The sequence below is a fragment of the Rhyacophila brunnea genome, unplaced genomic scaffold (genome assembly GCF_057557595.1).
Source record: "Rhyacophila brunnea isolate RB1 unplaced genomic scaffold, BYU_Rbru_1.0 scaffold_21, whole genome shotgun sequence".
Lineage (NCBI taxonomy): Eukaryota > Metazoa > Arthropoda > Insecta > Trichoptera > Rhyacophilidae > Rhyacophila > Rhyacophila brunnea.
The window spans coordinates 14254573-14272555 of NW_028232871.1; the positions used below are offsets into that span (position 1 = coordinate 14254573).

Sequence of the window (17983 nt, forward strand, 5' to 3'; positions counted from 1 at the left end):
AAAACAATAACCTCAAATTTAAATGTCACTCGTAGCTAAAGTGTCAACTGAAGCGTGTAGGCAGGGTGTGATATTTTTTTTTTAAATTGTTTTTGACGTGGTTTCTTTAATATAATATAACAATAATACATGTCTCCACTTTTAAATGATTTCTACGCCAGATATATTGAAGCAAACAAAAATCTATTTCCTGAGTTCTTGGTTAGTTTGCTAACGCATTTTTCATATAATTTTATTAATAGTAAAGAAAGTCGCCTGCGGCGCTGCTTTGTTTCAGGGCTATTAAATATTTTTAATATATGGGTGAAAGATCCTGGCCTGTGGGCCCTATTCACTATGTGGAGCTCATTATAGAATCCATTAATTTTTGTCAATGAACGATGATGAATTTGGTTGACTTCTTTTAAAATTGATTGTGGTAATAAACAAGCTCATTCGTCGCATGAAAAAAAAATTAATTAAAAAATGAATTTGATATAAGTAAGTAGTAAAAACTTGTGTGCTAAAAAAGTGTCTGTATTATTTAATGAAATAAAGGGGGGGAGGCGCCAAGATTTGATTTTTTTTAAAGGGAGGCGTAGTAACATAAAGGTTGGAGACCACTGCTGTAACTGATGGAAAATCTATCCTGTCTCATGTCCATTTCAGTTTCAATCGGCTGCTTCAGTTTTGCGTTTACGCATCAGTTTGACAGCTCGCCTGAAACGGAGACTGATCGGACATCAAAACTGATCGTTTAAAAGCACCTTTAGAAGGATATAAACTAATGACAAATTTAAAATATATCAATACACACTTAGACATTGATCAATGTCATAATATAAATTTACATATACCACAATATAATATGCAATAGAAAGTAGCGCCCGGCAATTCGGTGCAACCCGAAATATTAAAATAAACTATTTTATATAGAAATAGGTCTTTCTTATTTCAGCAAAATGCGATGCTCATCACTTATGTTCATACAAATATTAGTTACAATTACAGACCCAATAATAATTGTATTCATAGTATTTAAGGCGAAGTCTTCACTGAGCCTTTTTTAAAGAGGCACCTAGCGGAAAAATACGAAGCTTGCAATTTGAGACATTTTTTTGATAATTTACAATTTCAACTGTATTAATGAATAAATATGTATCTAAAAACATTAAAAATAAAAATATTTTTTATTTTAAGTCAAAGACAAACTTACAATTGTAAAAAATGTAATAAAATGTGAATTTGTTCTATCGATCCGCACCCTATTATTACATGTATTTTATGGTCATATTTATTATTAAAATTTAGTTTATTAAGTTTTCTAAGCATCACCTAAGCGATTTTTGACAAATTCATAGTTTTATTATTTTTTATATCTATTTTAAAAAACATCGATTTTTATAAAAAATATAAATATGTATAACTTGAAATCCTTTTTATTTATATTCATATAACTATTTTATTTATATTTATAAAAATAATTGATTTGATATAAATAAAAAGGATTTCAAGTTATACACATTTATATTTTTTATAAAAATCGATGTTTTTTAAAATAGATATAAAAAATATTAAAACTATGAATTTGTCAAAAATCGCTTAGGTGATGCTTAGAAAACTTAATAAACTAAATATTAATAATAAATATGACCATAAAATATATGTAATAATAGGGTGCGGACCGATAGAACAAATTCACATTTTATTACATTTTTTAAAATTGTAAGTTTGTCTTTGACTTAAAATAAAAAATATTTTTATTTTTAATGTTTTCAAATACATATTTATACATTATTACAGTTGAAATTGTAAATTATCAAAAAAATGTCTCAAATTGCAAGCTTCGTATTTTTCCGCTAGGTGCCTCTTTAAAAAAGGCTCAATGAAGACTTCGCCTTAAGGTGTCTCTAGTTTCTCAGGTTTAATTTCATTACTCTTGGTTGGAATAATAAATGAATTTGCACTTAAAAAATTCACATATTAAAAGAATTATTATGAATCAAGGTAAACGTTAAATATCTGCCTAGTGTCGAGTCTTCGCCACTGATATCAATAAATTAAAATAGCTCACCGCAACTCCGTTCTTCTGATAAGCGCAGAACATCCTGTCGATGGCGTCCAGTTCCATAGCGTCGTACAGCTTACTGTCGTCCAGCTCGCACCACACTGTCCCGTGCAGCTTCGCGTCGGGTAATTTACTCCAGTTGAAACTCTTGAGGGGATTCCCAGGCTGCGGCACGTTTTTCTTGGCCTGCTCCTTCTGCGGGGGCGGCGGCATGGCTGGCGGAGGGCAGAACGGTGCCGCTGGTGGGGGCGGAGGGGGAGCACATGGGGGCGTGGGTGGAGGGGGAGGCGGAGGCTGGTAGGTGGCGCTCGGTGACGAGAGAGACGGAGGCGATGACTTCAGGCCTATCATCTGGACAATAAACAAACACTCATTAATCTATGTGAAGTAAACTACTCAACATCTATATATAAAAGTAAAAAATGTACACTATACTTAAAGAAAATTCATATGAATTTTTGTATTTTAGTTTGGTGTGATTGAGTTGCTAGCCAAAAATCTCAGTGCGCATCTCTCAAATGCATCAATCCACTCATGTTACGTTATGAAATCAATGTTTATAATTTTTTTTAAATATTAACTAAATAGAGGATAGTATCCTCATGTTACTATACTGCCCTGTTAAGTAAAAAGAATAATCTCTAAACAGGCGAGTCTATTTAAAGATTTTAACAAAACAATTCAATAATAGCGCCTGTACACATCCATTGATTTACTGGCAGCAATAGTGTGTTTTTTAAACTATCATCAATTTCATTCTTCAAGAGTAAGAGCAAGACGCGATGTTATCATTTTATGGTACTATTTGACAGGTCGTAAAAATCGGTTAACCTCAAAATGAGTCTCCGCGGTATAGTTAATTTTTTTGCTGGCAGATTCGCCACTATCGTTGTACTGTGCAGGCTCAGATCGACAAAATCCCAACTGTTGCGTGAAAATTTAGAAGCTTCCAAACTTTTTTGATTCATCCACACAATCTTGCAACTGCAGGATAATACAATATGTTTACACATACATTTTCTTAATATGGCCGCGATAATACATACTGTCAGCAGTAAAGTAAACATGGTATAATGCTACATGATATAAGAGAAAAGTAGTTTAAAACTTGGGTTCTCTGACTTCACTATAACCAAAACACTATTTTTTTTACGGAAAAGGGCAATATATTAGATATAATAAAACATGTCTACATTAATACTAGCCAATATGATGGCTATTTGCGGCAACATGTCAAAATGGCTAGTCGGTGGTCATAACCGCAGCCGCAGTCTGCGTCAAATATACACTACCTAAGTATGAAAAGAGAAAGCGGGGTACCGCTGCAGATGTAATAAGGTGAGGTAAGGTATTGACAGGAGATACAGTGTGTCACTTTGAGTCGAAAACGTCTGGTGGTTTAGCCCACTCACCAGCTGTTATGATGTGTCACAGTGACTAACTATCGTGTTGACGTTTTTTAACATAACACAGCCCAATCTAAAAAAAATTGATACTTGAAGTTTGACATATTTTTGCATATAAATATATCAATGCTAAACGTAATGGCTTGCAAAAATTTGTAGTTCAGGTAGATAGGACAACTAAATAAACATTATAGAGAAGTATTTGAACGGATGCATAAGCTGTTTAACAAGCATGACATGTTATAATATATTATGTTTGCACATAGTAATAATATTAATCTGTTAAAAGTCTTTCTCATACAAAACACTAGTTCAGAGGAAGCCCATATGACCCTATAAGGATCAGACATGGTCAAAAGAACGAAAATAAAAATATTATGTATACTTGCACATTTACACCCTGCATTGTAAACGGTATTTTGAACATTCTTGTTTATTCCAGTTCAGTTTTCCGAGGCATATGTGAACACAGGCTTTACACGTATCTTGTAAAGCAACGCTGTCCAACTTCTTTTAGGCCGCGGGCCATTTTTTTTTAGCAAACATTTCGGGGGCCAAAGAGAATAGGTAAATGAAAAGTCAGTTAATGTCAATTCAAAAGTTATTCTTTTATACAAAAAAAAATTAAAAATAACATAACTAGGCCGACAAGGGATGACGTTCGGCAAAATGTTGCCTGACGAATAAAATGAATTAATAGTCATATTTATTTATTTGTAATGTAATATTTTAATTCTCATCAACAAATTTATGTTTTTTTCAAGCTGGAAAAATTAAGCAGTATATTTCATTCTTTTGAAAAAATATTTTTAATATTCAGTATTATAATGAAACGTTTTCATATTTTAATGTATGATGGGTAACTCTGAACACAATTTTATATTTTCTTTCACTGGACATTTCACGTCGAATGTTAATTCTGACAGTTTTGCTCCCCAATGTTTGATGAAAAATTTGCTGTACAGCTCGCGGGCCACCAGTTGGACAGCGCTCTTGTAAAGCATGCTTTTAGTTCGCCCGACTTAAAATGTCTTAATTAACTGAAATAGCATGTGTTTAGTGACATGATTCTTTTGTTAATTAACTCTATGATATCATTGATGTTTGTTTTAAGGTGTCTCTCACATATTTCGTTTTACCTTTGATTGTCTTATTAAAAAATTTATCAAAATGGAAAATGAACTTGTGCCTGATATGAGAAAGATTGTTATAGGTTTTAATTTGCACAGAAGCATGAATTAGTAGTCCTACCTTGGCGTCGTCTGGAATGCTTCCCTCGCTGACCAGCTTCTCGAATCGGAGTCTTTCAGCCCTTTCTTGGGCCACCTAATCACACACAACATAACACAATGTTGAAAGTTTCTTTTCAACAATATGCAATAAGCATGGTCAACGAATAGTCTTTGATAAAATACAGAATCCACCAAGAGATCATATTGTTTTTATAATGGTTACTTCACTGGTATTATTTGACTCTCACACATCTAGCCCTTTGTAGAAAGCAATATGATAAAAGCTGACAGCAAATTCAGTTAAATCTCATCTAGTTTGATGTCTATAATAAGCCCTGACATTTTTATTTTAAATCTTCTTCTTAGCGATAATATCACATCTTTATGTCTCTTTAGCTATGTTTGTAAATATGGATTGCTTTAAAACAGTGGTGCACAAATGCAGCGCGAAATGGCGTCTGTGGTGCAGGTGCAGTCTATTTTTAGATTATTTTAGTGTTTTAGTGTTCGCTCTCCAGGAATTTTGTCAGTGCAAGACTTTGTAAATCGATATTAAAAAATCGCTTGTCTTAACAGAAAAAAAACCAGTTCGATTATGAAACATTGTACGTAATGCATAACACGTAATGCGGGGTGGAGAGTGATTGAAGTTGCTGATAAAATTATGTAACTATTAAGGGGGGACATGCTTGTTACATAAAATAGTATTCTTTTAAACCTATCGCTCTAATGTTTTAGAATATAGTCATATTTCGGTACATGAATGTGCAGTGGTGTTAAGATTTTTTAAATTTATTAATTTTTAATCGCATTTATAAAACCATTAGTATAATTTATGACGAGATAATTTTCATGTACCGAAATATGACTATATTCTAAAACATTAGAGCGAGAGGTTTAAAAGAATACTATTTTATGTAACAAAAATACTTTATGCAGTCATCAAATGTTTAAAATAAATATAAAGGATAATAAGGCTTCAAAATTATATAAATAGATTATCTACAACGTTTAAGGAGTGTCCAGGATCATGGTTTGAAAATACAATAAAAACTCAATTTTGACCTACGACGAGCATGTGGGCCGTTAAATTAAAAATAAAACATACCCTTTGAAAAAAATTAGAAAATGGTTAAATTGGCCCTTCTTTCAAAAAGCTTGTGCACCACTGCTTTAAAATAATGAAGAATAAACAAAACTTTTTCATTGAACATGCTTATTGTATCAAATACACTGAAGTTTCACTTGCCAGGCCTTCTGCAAGGAAACATAAATATTTAGCAGAAGTGTACAAAAGTGCATTGTTAAAATATTAGGCAAACAAACAATATTTATTAATATCAATGTTAGAAAAATGGATTTAAAAAAGCATTAAATTTATTAAGATCTTTTGATGACATTGATCACAATGAAATGTTTTTATTATTGTATCAAATATATTAATGATTTTATTATTCATAATATTGACTGTAAGCTTATTGGTGAAATAACAACATATTATATCCCTTCATATATTCCCTATAAGCCTTCTCTATATTGTAATATTTTTTTTTTAAATTACAGTTGAACTTGGTTATTACGAGGAAGATGGAACCGACTGAATTTGCTCATAATAAGCGTTATTCGTTATATCAGAGAATAGGTATTTTTAAATGAGCGGTTACATAACACAAAAAGTCGCAATTCAAACAAAAATACACAATTAGAATTTTTCCCCAAAACAAGCATGGCATTCATTAACTACAAAAGAAGTTGTTTATTGTAATGAACGCTGTTATCTTCACAAACCTCGGATTTTTTACATGGAATATCAACCATATGGGTGGATACTTCTTCTTTTCGCCGAAACAACCAATTAGGTAGGTACTTAGACACTGAACTAGTGTCATAAACGTAACCCGACCCCAGCGGCATCCTGTCCAGTCGGATTTTATTGCTTAGGGTGGAAATGTTTTTAAACAATTGACACATTAACGGTTTTAAGAAAATTTTTGACGATATTTCAGCTCGGTATATCCGATAAGGAGCTCGTTATAAAAGTGAATAAATGTATGGAGAAAATCATAAACTAAAATGTGAACGAATGTTTCCTCGTTACATCCGAGATCTCGCTATATCCGTGATCATAATAACCGAGCTCGACTGTATTAACAACCATAAATATGTGTAGTTTTGTTATTTAAAAATACCAAAAATCACTAAAAAATACGCAGAATACTCTTTTACACGGAACCATGGAGTTCCGCGGAATACCATTTGGGAAACACTACTGTAGGACACTGTCCTTAACCTTAGCGATAGATTGGGGGGCCCGCTTCAGGATGTGGGGGCCACAATTACAGCAATTGTAGTAATAGCTTCGCTCTACATTCAATGTGTGTTGATAAAAATCTGCGGCCTGTCCGATACTGGCATAGTAATATCGTGAGGCATAGAAAAGGTTAAGCTCCTGCACTGGATTAAATACACATTGGAAGGCATTTTTCTGATCGTACCCGCGACCTACAGCTTCGTATTTAAACAAAGATAGCTGCGCTAAGCCGACATGGATGCATGTGCCCTAAATAAGTTGACAACGAAGAGTTTGAAAAATATATAATGATTACATTATCATTTTAAACCTCTTTCTATTTAGATCTCATATCATTTGTATCACACCATGTAGACTTAAAGCTATGAAATATAACGGCTAATAGAAAAGGAGATATTTCTGTATATCAAAATGACCAATCTTCACAATATATAATAATATGTTGTTACTTCACCAACAAAATGATCAGTACGTAAGCAAAGCATTAATTTCACACTTTGATGAAGCGTTACCTGGTGTTCCAGCTGGGAGACAATGTGTTGCGACTGTCTCGCTTTGGCTGCAGCGTCAGCGTGCGCCGTGGACTCCCTCTCCAGCCGTTCTTTCAGTCTCTTGGCCGATGCCTCGAGATCTTCTTTCTCCTGCGCTCTCAGATCCAGTTCACGTTCCTGTGCAAAAAAAAATGGTTAATTAATATTGGCGCTACTGAAACCCACTTGAAATATTAATTTCATAACACCAAACTGTCAAACCCATTGTCTTTCCTACTTCCGTAATATCCTTACGGGAACTGGCAGCCTGTAATTATACAGGCTCCCATCCCATTTTTAACTTTTGATGTCTTGACTTTTTATTGCTTGTTCAGTTTAGTTCAGTGCTACCAATTTTGTTAAGAAAATATGATTTTTCATTGAATCTACTGATATTGGCACCACTGTTTTATGTGGAACTGGAAACTGAGAGACTGGGAGACTACCATATCGCGTCTCTTCAGCTTAGTCGCAAACATTTTGAAATTGAGAGATTCCAGTCTTGGCGTGAGCGAACCACCATTGAAATACTTTAGCTAGATACTGGCTGGAATTTTAGTTTCTATCTCGTCTATTTTGAGTATTCTCATGCGCGGAAGGCCTGAATGGGAAACAAGTTATTATTTAGTACATTGTATTGTACACATATTTAAATTTAACCATACTCAAAATTTCACACTACAAAAACAAAACCGAAATAACGTGCAATTGTTACCTTTTCTGCTAGCTTCTGCGCGATCTCTGAGTTCTCCTTCTCAAGAGTATCGGCCTTAGTTCTGGCTGCGACCAGCTCCTCTTCGGTGGCCAGCAGTTGAATGATCTCCATGACGTTGATCTCGATGGGCGTGACATCGGGGTTGCTGATCTTGCCCACACTCTTCATGGAGTCAGTGCCCTTCTCCGACTGGTCGATGGAGAGGGTGGACGACTTCTCGTTGAGATTCTCTTGAGAGCTGGAGGAGTTTGCCGTGTTTGATGAGGTCTGCAGGACTATCTGCTGGACGATTCTGTCCAGCAAGAGCCAGTGCTGAGCATGGGGGCTGTATTCCACTGTAAAGAAACAATAGGGTTTTATTCAAAGAGTTTGGATTATAGATAGCTAGAGGGACTCTTATCAATTTATTTTTTTTACAAGACTTGTTGCCAATTCCTAAATTCCTAAACACTTTTACGTAGTCGATTAAGATTGGTAATCATAGCAGAATTAATATTGTTTTGTGTTGATAACTATTGCTTCTAACCGACTTCTTTGGCAGCGACAGCGTGTTCCGATATTTTATTATTCTATACGTATGATATATGAAATTTTTGTGATTGTTCATTAAAAAATATTCTAAATAATAAGGGTTTGCATTATTCCGCTGCGTATCATGTACGTGAAATAATCATTGACGACAGTTTGTTCTGTCATATGCAGATATAGCTACCATATTTTATATTATTATAATATGAATGTTCTAGTTTCGGTACTTGTCGACCATTTTTCATGTTTGAAATAGTCAATTCATAAACCATTATAGCGCCTGTACACGTGTGCATGGATTTATTTGCACCAATAGTGTGTATTTTAAACTATCGCAATAATAACTGTTTCTCCAATCTCATTTTTCAAACGAGACAAGATATCATTCATAGACTAATAATATACTATATTATACTACTGTCATTTGTATGGTGCTATTTGACAGGTTCGTAGATAATTGGTAAACGTCAAAATATTCTGTGCGGTGTAGTTTGTATTTCTTCCATCAAGTTCGCCACTATCATTCTACTGGGCATGCGCACCCCCATGCAATTACCAATTATTGCATAAAAGCTTCTGAACTTTTTTAAGCCACGCATGCAATCTTGCAACTTGCACGATAATATCTACTGTCAGCAGTAAATCCATGCACGTGTAAACGGGGTATTACACTCCAATTTATAAGAAATTCAAATTTTTGGGTTTTTCAGACAAATTCCTGTCATATTTTCATTGGTGTGTGTTTCATATTAGTATTTTTCTGGTGAGGATGAATAAAAATATGTATATTATTGTTTTCCATTAGTCGTTGTTAACAACCCTCCTACAGGCAATCTCCAACACTTAGAAATACTTACATGGCAATAGAAGACAATGCTCAAGTAGCGACAGAAGGTGAGGGTAAGCGGCGGTGTGGCTGAGCTTGCGTCGGATGAGGTCGAACATATTAGAGGCACTCTTGGTGTCGACGTGTTGCTTATCGAAGCGCCGCGCCAACTCCTTCTCGTCCTCGTTGCGCACCATCTCAAAGAAGTCTATGTGCCGGTCCAGGGTCTCATTCTCGTGCAAGCGCAGCTTTTCGATCACTGAAATTTATTACATTATTAATATTGGTAGACAATCGAATTGATAGCAAGGATGATATAGAAGACGTTTGCAGGAAATATAATATGAACTCAAAATACATAGCCTAAAATGATTATTAATATCCTTCGCTTCAAGTTGATTCTTTTGATGTAGGTAATTGGTTAATTTCGTTAGCTTTTGTGTGTGTGTTGATTGATAATGCTTTAGAACAGTGTTTCCCAACCGCCGGTCCGCAAATAATTGTCGCCCATTTAAAAATGCGTAATATGCCAAAAATTTCAAGAGAATCGTCAGTCAAAAGAATTTAAACGGACAGAGAAACCAACATGGATGCCAATGCAGCACTTCTTTACTTCGAAACAATACTAAAGCCACGGTTATCAACTATTCTAGAAAATATGCAGCTGCAGATTTCACAGTATTTTTTTAAAACTATACATTGGCTTCTCTAAATTCAAGAAGTTCTATTATTAACAATTTAGTTAGGTACTTGATTATTTCAATAAACAATAAAATTTTCATGTTATATTTTTTTCAAATTCGGATTCAGCCTGTTAAATTAGTAACCTGTAAAATTTAATAACTATAATACATGAAATTTAATACTACATAAATTATGTTGATTTCTGAGCGGTCCACGAAATATTTCTCCTAGTTTTACCGTTCCGCAGGTGTATAAAGGTTGAGAAACGCTTGTTTAGAATACTTATGCCGTTTTGTGTAACTCATCCGACCATATCCGATCCTAATAAGATCATCTCCACAGAGTGGAGGTTTGTATTAACAGATTCTGTTTTTACGAGAAATGGATGTCAGCCACTTGCTCAACCTATTAAGTCCATACTCAAACCTGGGACCCACGACGCTATAGGCCGACGTTTAAGCAGCGCCGACCATCGTGGATATTATATTATTAACAATTTAGTTCGATTTCTGATTATTTCAATTAACAATAGAATTTTCATGCCACATTCATTCAGATTCAGACAGTTAACTCATTTAGTGCTAACACCGCGACTGGCGCATTTGGAGCAATTGGCCATTAGATATAATTAACGTGTTATTTAAATGTGGTAATTAAAAGGTCAGCAGTGATTGTGTAAAACTGTAAAATTTTAAAACTAATACATGAAATTTAATACTACAATACTACATAAATAATTTTTATTTCTAAGTAAGCGGTCCACAAAATATTTCTCCTAGTTTAACGGTCCGCAGGTGTATAAAGGTTGAGAAACCCTTGTTTAGAATACTTATATCTTTTTGCATAACCCATCAAGTTTACAAATATGTTTATATGTAAAGTTTTATTATCAATTGAAAATATCCATTATGACAAAAGTAGTCTTGGGTATGCAATAATTTGTTGTGGAATAGTATGAACAAAGCTTATAACTACACATTTTAAGTGTTTGTTATTTCTAATTGGTATCGTTAGCATACCTGGTTGAATTCCCAGCATGAGAAACTCGTATCTGAGATGCAGTCTGAACTCCAGGCTCTCGACTCCCGGCCCGTAGTTGAGTACGGCATTGATGAAGGACATGATCGCAGTCTTAAGGTTCACTTCGTCCCGGTATACTCCGGTGGAACGGTCCAGGTCGTTGACGATACCTTGGAAGCGGGTCCTCTCAAAGGCGTACTTCTGATAGTGCAGCATGGCTTCCAAAACCTTAAAATTGATCAATAATTAATGATAATAAAACATTGACTAGGTACCTACTATGAATATTTGTGAACTCAAGTATCTATTTAAAGTAAATATTTGATAATTTATACAACTCCTTACCTTTTTATGGCCTCCTGGAACCAGACAGACGGCACCGAGAATCTCCAGAGCAGCAATCTTCGTTTTGATGCTCTCCGTGTTGAGGGACTGCGCAATGGTGTTGATGCTAGTCGGGTGTGCCAATACATGTGCCCGCCCATTCTGAAAATTTAAACACAATAATTAATTTCAATGTACATAACACAGTAAGTCAAACAATTTTGCTTGATAGTCACACATATTCAAATGATATTTTGTGAAGTCAGAGGGCAGGAAAAATATCCATCAACCACGTGCACACGAACATTAAAAATCACCCCAGTCGTATCTTGTTGTAAGTGTGAGTTATTAGATTAATTTGTAATTTGTGCTTGCCTAATTGGGAACAATTAAATAATGTAGAAAAAATATTGTAGATAATATGAGGCGTCTAATTACAAAAAACCACAAGTCCACAATTCAATATTTTCGGGAAGCAACGTTTTTATGTTTCAAGCTTCAATTATTTGTTTTAACGTGAGATTATTTTTTCCGTTGTATTCTATGTCGAAATTAGAACCAAATGACAATTTGTTTCAGTCGATAAACTCTTATATGTAATAAATATAGGCAAAATAAAATTGGACGTAGCGTTATTTGTACCTCACTTTTTAATTTACTCCGCATAAGGCACATATTTTCGTGACACTGTCATGAGTTTACCAGATGCTACAGCATGGGAGACGCCCTTTTCAATATTGAACGTTCCTCTTTTGGTTGACTTAAACACGCGCGAAATCAACCAAGCTTTAAATAATATGAAACACGGACTTGGCGCTTTTTGTAATAAATCGAGACTTAAAATATTTTTTTTCGTAGGGTTATGTCGCGTTTTGGAATTTATAGATCAATACATATTGTGTAAAATTATACAAAGAATACGTGCGTATTTTTTTCTCGATTTTGACCATTTGTGGACTTATCGCTTTTTGGAATTAGACGCCTCATATATTATTTTATTTATTTAATGCATTTATGGTTTTAAAAGTTATCTAATATTTTCAAATACAAAATTAATACAGTTCCCATTAACTTTTGACTTAGGTACCTAGTTTATCATTTTGTGGAAAAAGAAAATGTAGAATCATATTTAATAAAACAGTGAAAATCAAGTTATCTAGTTGTAGTATTGAGGTAATGAAATATAATATGTGAAGGTACAGTAGAATTCTAGGTAGAAAAAATTTAAGCCGAATGATAACATATGGTATTTCCTACGGCGAAGAGACCATAACTACACACGCATTTATGATAACTGCCAGAAATGATTTTTCATTCAAAGTTATTCAAAGAATTTAAAGTAATATATAATGAGCCTATTGATATCTTTTGAAATGACTTAACTACACACTAATAAAATTAGCAGCGATTTTATAACATTTTTATATGGTAACTCTAGAAACCACATGGATATTCAAAGATGATGAGATGAGAAAGAGGATGGTCAAAGCATGTCTTAAGTTTGCTTTTAACTTGTGCGTTCTTGTAAACGTCATAACTTCTGAATAAACTGTTTGTATATATTTTCTAAACAATATTTATCATTTTAGTGTGAAAATATTCACGATAAACTCGAGAAACATGTTCAAATGGTAAGTTTTCACAAATATTTATCATTCTGGTCCTATTACATATTTTTTAAGGGATTTATTTTATTCCAAAAACAGCTGGCCTACAACGTTAATGTAAGGGCATATTTTTTATTTAATACATTGGACGCTAAAGACACGCCCGCCCAGCGCGTAATGATTAAGGTGGCCATTAAATATAATTAGCATGCTATTTAAATGTGGTAATTAAAAATTAATTATCTAGTCAGCAGTCAATGTGTCTTAGTGCAGCCTGACAGATAATAGTTCTGAATGTTGCTAAAAATTAATCTAAAATAAAAATTATTTTGCAGCTTATTTATGTAATATTTAGTGACTTACTTTCATAATATATTATTGCAAAATTTTTAGTGATATCAATTTCTAACAGCTAAGCATTAGCAATGCTTACCGAGTTATTCATAAGCGCTTTGAGGCACCCAATGAGACTAGTGTGAATGTTTGTCTGGCCAGTGGAGTAATCCATCTTTTCGAGAACGTCCAAGATGGCCGCCAGCCCTTCGAACTCGATGAACTGCAACACGAAACTGTGCGCCGAGGTCCTTAGAGCCGTCTTGAGGCCTTCCGTCTCTGCCATCCGCTGCTTCAGCTCTTCCTCGGGCATGGTCGAGCCTTCAGAAGTGAGAGTCTGGAAAGAAGATGATGATATTATGACTAATAATAATAATAAATTTCATTAAAAAGTGCAATACAAAAATAGTACCTACAATATAATATGTGAGAGTTTCATCAAATAGACATCATTGAAAAATAACATCGACACCTCCCGGTGGCATGTCCGTAAACTTGTACATATGCAGTTCGCCGTATCACACTTCACCGTGAAATGTTGTATCGGAAATATATGGCCGTATATTAAAGACCGTCCAACCTCTTTGGGTTGTATAGTACTAACATAAAATCCATGTCTAAATAAAACACGGTTCTTGTCGGTTTACAGGAAGCCAGAGGAAAACAAATTTTGAATATAGCCAACTACTGGATTATTTGTTAAGTTTAGGTTAGGCTTTCAATCTTGAATTCACGAATTTTGCCAAAATCAGTTATGAAAATTGTATTAATATTCATATTGAATCTAATAAAATTGGAGACCGTACAGTACACATTCATCTCTTTCCGATAAAAAAAACTCACGGTGAACTGTGCCACGGTGAAATGTTTTACGTACAATTTTAATGTAACCCCGGAGAGGCCGTTAAAGCCAAAAGTCAGTTATATAAAAACACAAACAAAATCCTGTTTATTCGTCTTTAGATGACATAATATGCAGACACACCCGTTGTGGAGTGACGTTAATGTTCGATATCAACGCGCTTGCTTTTGGTAAGCCTGTTTTGAAAATGGAATCTAGTTTTGTTTGCACTCACGAAAATGCCTGAAATATAGCTGAATTCCGTTATCTGACTAATAGCCAATAAATATGGTAGTGCTACGTTCAGTCTACGAGCAGGACGGCATTATGGATAGAATTCGAGTGCGAGAGGTACGACATGATTATCATTCACAAAATATTGTTTACAAGCGGTGACACTTGGATTTAAATATGTACAGTGGAACCCTGATCTAACGTTCTCGCATAAATCGTTTTTCCGCATGGATCGTTCATTTTTGGAAGTCCCGCCGAACGCCCATAAGAACAATGTTAAATAATCCTGCATTAACCATTCCCAATTTATCGTTTTCCTCGATCTATCGTCTAAATATTATGGTCCCGTCACAAATATTATCCCGATTGACTGTTTTTGTTGAATATTTTTCATTTCGCTTTCGTAAAATAATTCAAAATGTCGAAAAAAATCCAGGAGAAAAACAATTTTTTTATTTTTTATATATCCCGCATTTATCGTTTTTTTCTTAGGGTCCCTTGAAAACCGTAGAATCGGGGTTTCACTGTATAACATTAAGGGGATGTTTTTAAAAATTTTCACATTTGACTGGATAATAGTTTGTCTGTTATATCGAGGTTCTGCTGTACTTATATAATATAATTATAAATCAGTAATTTCTCAGATTATGTTAAATAAACAGATAAGAGTATTTCTATATACAAACGCTACGAAATAATTTGCAATGAAATTAATTCAACAATATGTTTACAATTTTTCTTATTACAAAAATAATTCATAATATATTATATATATTATATTGACATCTATGAAATACATTGAATAACCAACCACATCAATCAACTACGGCCTACGCAGATAGATGGCAGTATAATAATATTATTTGATAATAATAAGGCATCTTCCGCATTTTTATCAGTTCAAAAATAAGGATGTCGTCTTGAAAGAATGATACCAGTATCGATAAGTAGGTGAGGGAAGAAAAATATCAATACTTGCAAGTGTCGGTACCTATAATAATATGATCCTTGTCCTTAAAAAGTTTGAAAACTCACAAAAGGCGAAACAAAATATCATATCGATCCCTAGTCAGAAGGCTACAAGACCACAAAATGGAGAATTATATAGTAATAACCACCTATGGTTCAATAAGCAAGATAATATGCTAGTATCCGGTAGGCATATTATCTTAGCAGGTACATATTATTATCCACTTAGTATGCAGTAAGTATACCTAGTATTGCGACGAGGACGTCAAAACTAAATTAGGAGTAATCTTAACGCTATCTACAAATCAAGTTGGTAAGGTACTACCTAAAAGTTCCCTCTAAGCAGTCTAAGCCATGGGTGGCCAACCTTTTCAGCAGCCGGGCCAGATTTTAAAAATGAGATTTCCTCCTGGGCCGCATAACCGATATTTTTTTATACAAAACAAAAACGAATTATATATTAATAAAATAAAACAAAAATGAGAATCAAACATATTTATTAGATTAGACTTTTTTTAAATACAATTTGAACAAAATGATATAAAAATAATAAATTTTAGTGAGAAGTTTGATTTTGTGTGGCAGAACTAAGTGCATCGATATCGAGTGAGGTAGTTCCTACACGCTAACAGTTTTCCAAATGCACATCAGTGATACGTGTTCTCACTCGGAATTTGATATGCTTCATCCGACAAAAAAGCGATAGTGTTTCCAAAGAGCGAAATCATCATGTTTGTAAAATGCAGGATATATCTCCTTGTCCAAATATCTTTTGTAAAACTCTTCCAAACCAACCTGATGGAGTTTCCCCATTAACTGTTCATCGCAACACATTTCACTATGTTCCATTTGTAAATTCACGTCTACGGAGAATAGCGTTACAAATGCAGCAAAAAGCACGCAGTGCTTTTTAAAATCTTGAGCCAATTTATGAAATAAGCACATCTAGCGGCAGCATTATTTGATATTATTTTTATTTTCTCACTACTCCACGGGCCACAAGTTGACACCCAGTGGGCCGCATGCAGCCCGCGGGCCGCGGTTTGGCCACCCATGCTCTAAGCCAACCCGCTCCGCATCACACGCAATCTTGATCGAGTGTATCACAAGATGTGAAGCATCACCAGTTGTTTACGCCTGGAAATATCTCAGGAGCAGATGCCAACGATTGAAGTGTGATTTGACCGAACAGAGACTTGCTCATAAAAGTACCCATAGGAGAGAAGACCACGAGGAATTAAAAAAAAATGGTGTGGCTACTTATGTAGGTACGCGCGTTAGAATTGGCGTTAACAAAACAAAAACAAAACTTGTGATAAACTAGATTCTTTGAATAGTTCTTAATTATCTTGTTAAATTACACACTCAAGAAAAAGGACCGCTTATTGGAACGCCGTTGGTTTATTTCTATACACTTTAACTTATATTACCTACTAAATTATATAATGGTTTCTCATTGTTTTTATTTTTAAAGTACCAACTGTCACTCTGACATTTAATCGTTTGTTTACATAATGAATTGCAAATGACCTACAATAATAAATTCGCTGCCTAGGCAATGGAACAATTCTAAACTATAATATTATTCTGTATAATCATCACGATTGCAGTACCATACCGTGGCGTAAAGGTAGTGCGTTCGGCTGATAACCGAACAATCGGTGGTTCGAATCCAATCGAGTGCGTTTTTTTTTTCGAGTGAAAAAATAAATTGTGTTAGTCACACGCCAAAAATACACTCTGATCTGATTTACCCAAACGCGCCAAAAGAAGTATAACTTCAATAATAAAATTAATTATTACGATCTATAATGAAATAGTTACTCACGTTGTATATCTGTCTGAGCGCCAGGACATAGTCGTCGGGAGACTTCGGCGCCTGGTCTCCCGGGGGCAGCGGACCTGCTGGCCTCCTGCTGCAGTAGATCTGCCACTTCTTTTCCGAGGGCAGCGCCAGCATCGCTGACTTGTTGGGCGCCGTGAGATCCAGTTCCTCCTGAAAATTAAAACACCACGTTAATTTATAATGTTTAACGAACGCTCGACATAATCTGGGAGTAGGCTCTTTTGTTCCACGCCTTGATGACTGTTATTGCCATTTCATTTGCTTTCCACACATTATTACCATCGATGGTATAGTAAAGTTGAGTTCATCATTACCAGAGTACCATTCTAGGCCTGGAGGAATCCTCAAGCTGCATATCCACTACGTTCGCGAACCAGTAAGGCGAACCACAAAATGCGTTCCGGACTGCGTTCGTGGCAGTGTTGCCAACCGTACTATATACGTGTACGATATAAAAAAGGAATAGTACCTACGCCTAAAATACTACAATTTTGAATATCGGAAAAAATATGATACAAGACGGTTATGGG

At 34.7% G+C, this 17983-nt stretch overlaps 1 protein-coding gene across 8 annotated transcripts in view; it reads right to left on the reverse strand.

Annotated features, from left to right (window-relative positions):
* DAAM (disheveled-associated activator of morphogenesis-like protein) overlaps positions 1 to 17983 on the reverse strand; it is a 551406-nt gene that overhangs the window by 18112 nt on the left and 515311 nt on the right. For 7 of the 8 annotated variants that reach the window (XM_085949180.1, XM_085949184.1, XM_085949178.1 and 4 more), the window contains 8 exons: positions 17436 to 17603; positions 13664 to 13900; positions 11645 to 11785; positions 11299 to 11527; positions 9627 to 9854; positions 8242 to 8576; positions 7509 to 7664; positions 2054 to 2398 (listed from right to left, as the gene is read on the reverse strand). In XM_085949180.1, coding sequence (XP_085805306.1) covers positions 2054 to 2398; positions 7509 to 7664; positions 8242 to 8576; positions 9627 to 9854; positions 11299 to 11527; positions 11645 to 11785; positions 13664 to 13900; positions 17436 to 17603 — 1839 coding nt within the window. Of the gene's footprint in view, positions 1 to 2053; positions 2399 to 4704; positions 4780 to 7508; positions 7665 to 8241; positions 8577 to 9626; positions 9855 to 11298; positions 11528 to 11644; positions 11786 to 13663; positions 13901 to 17435; positions 17604 to 17983 lie in introns of all 8 variants that reach the window. The other variant, XM_085949185.1, reaches the window with a different exon arrangement.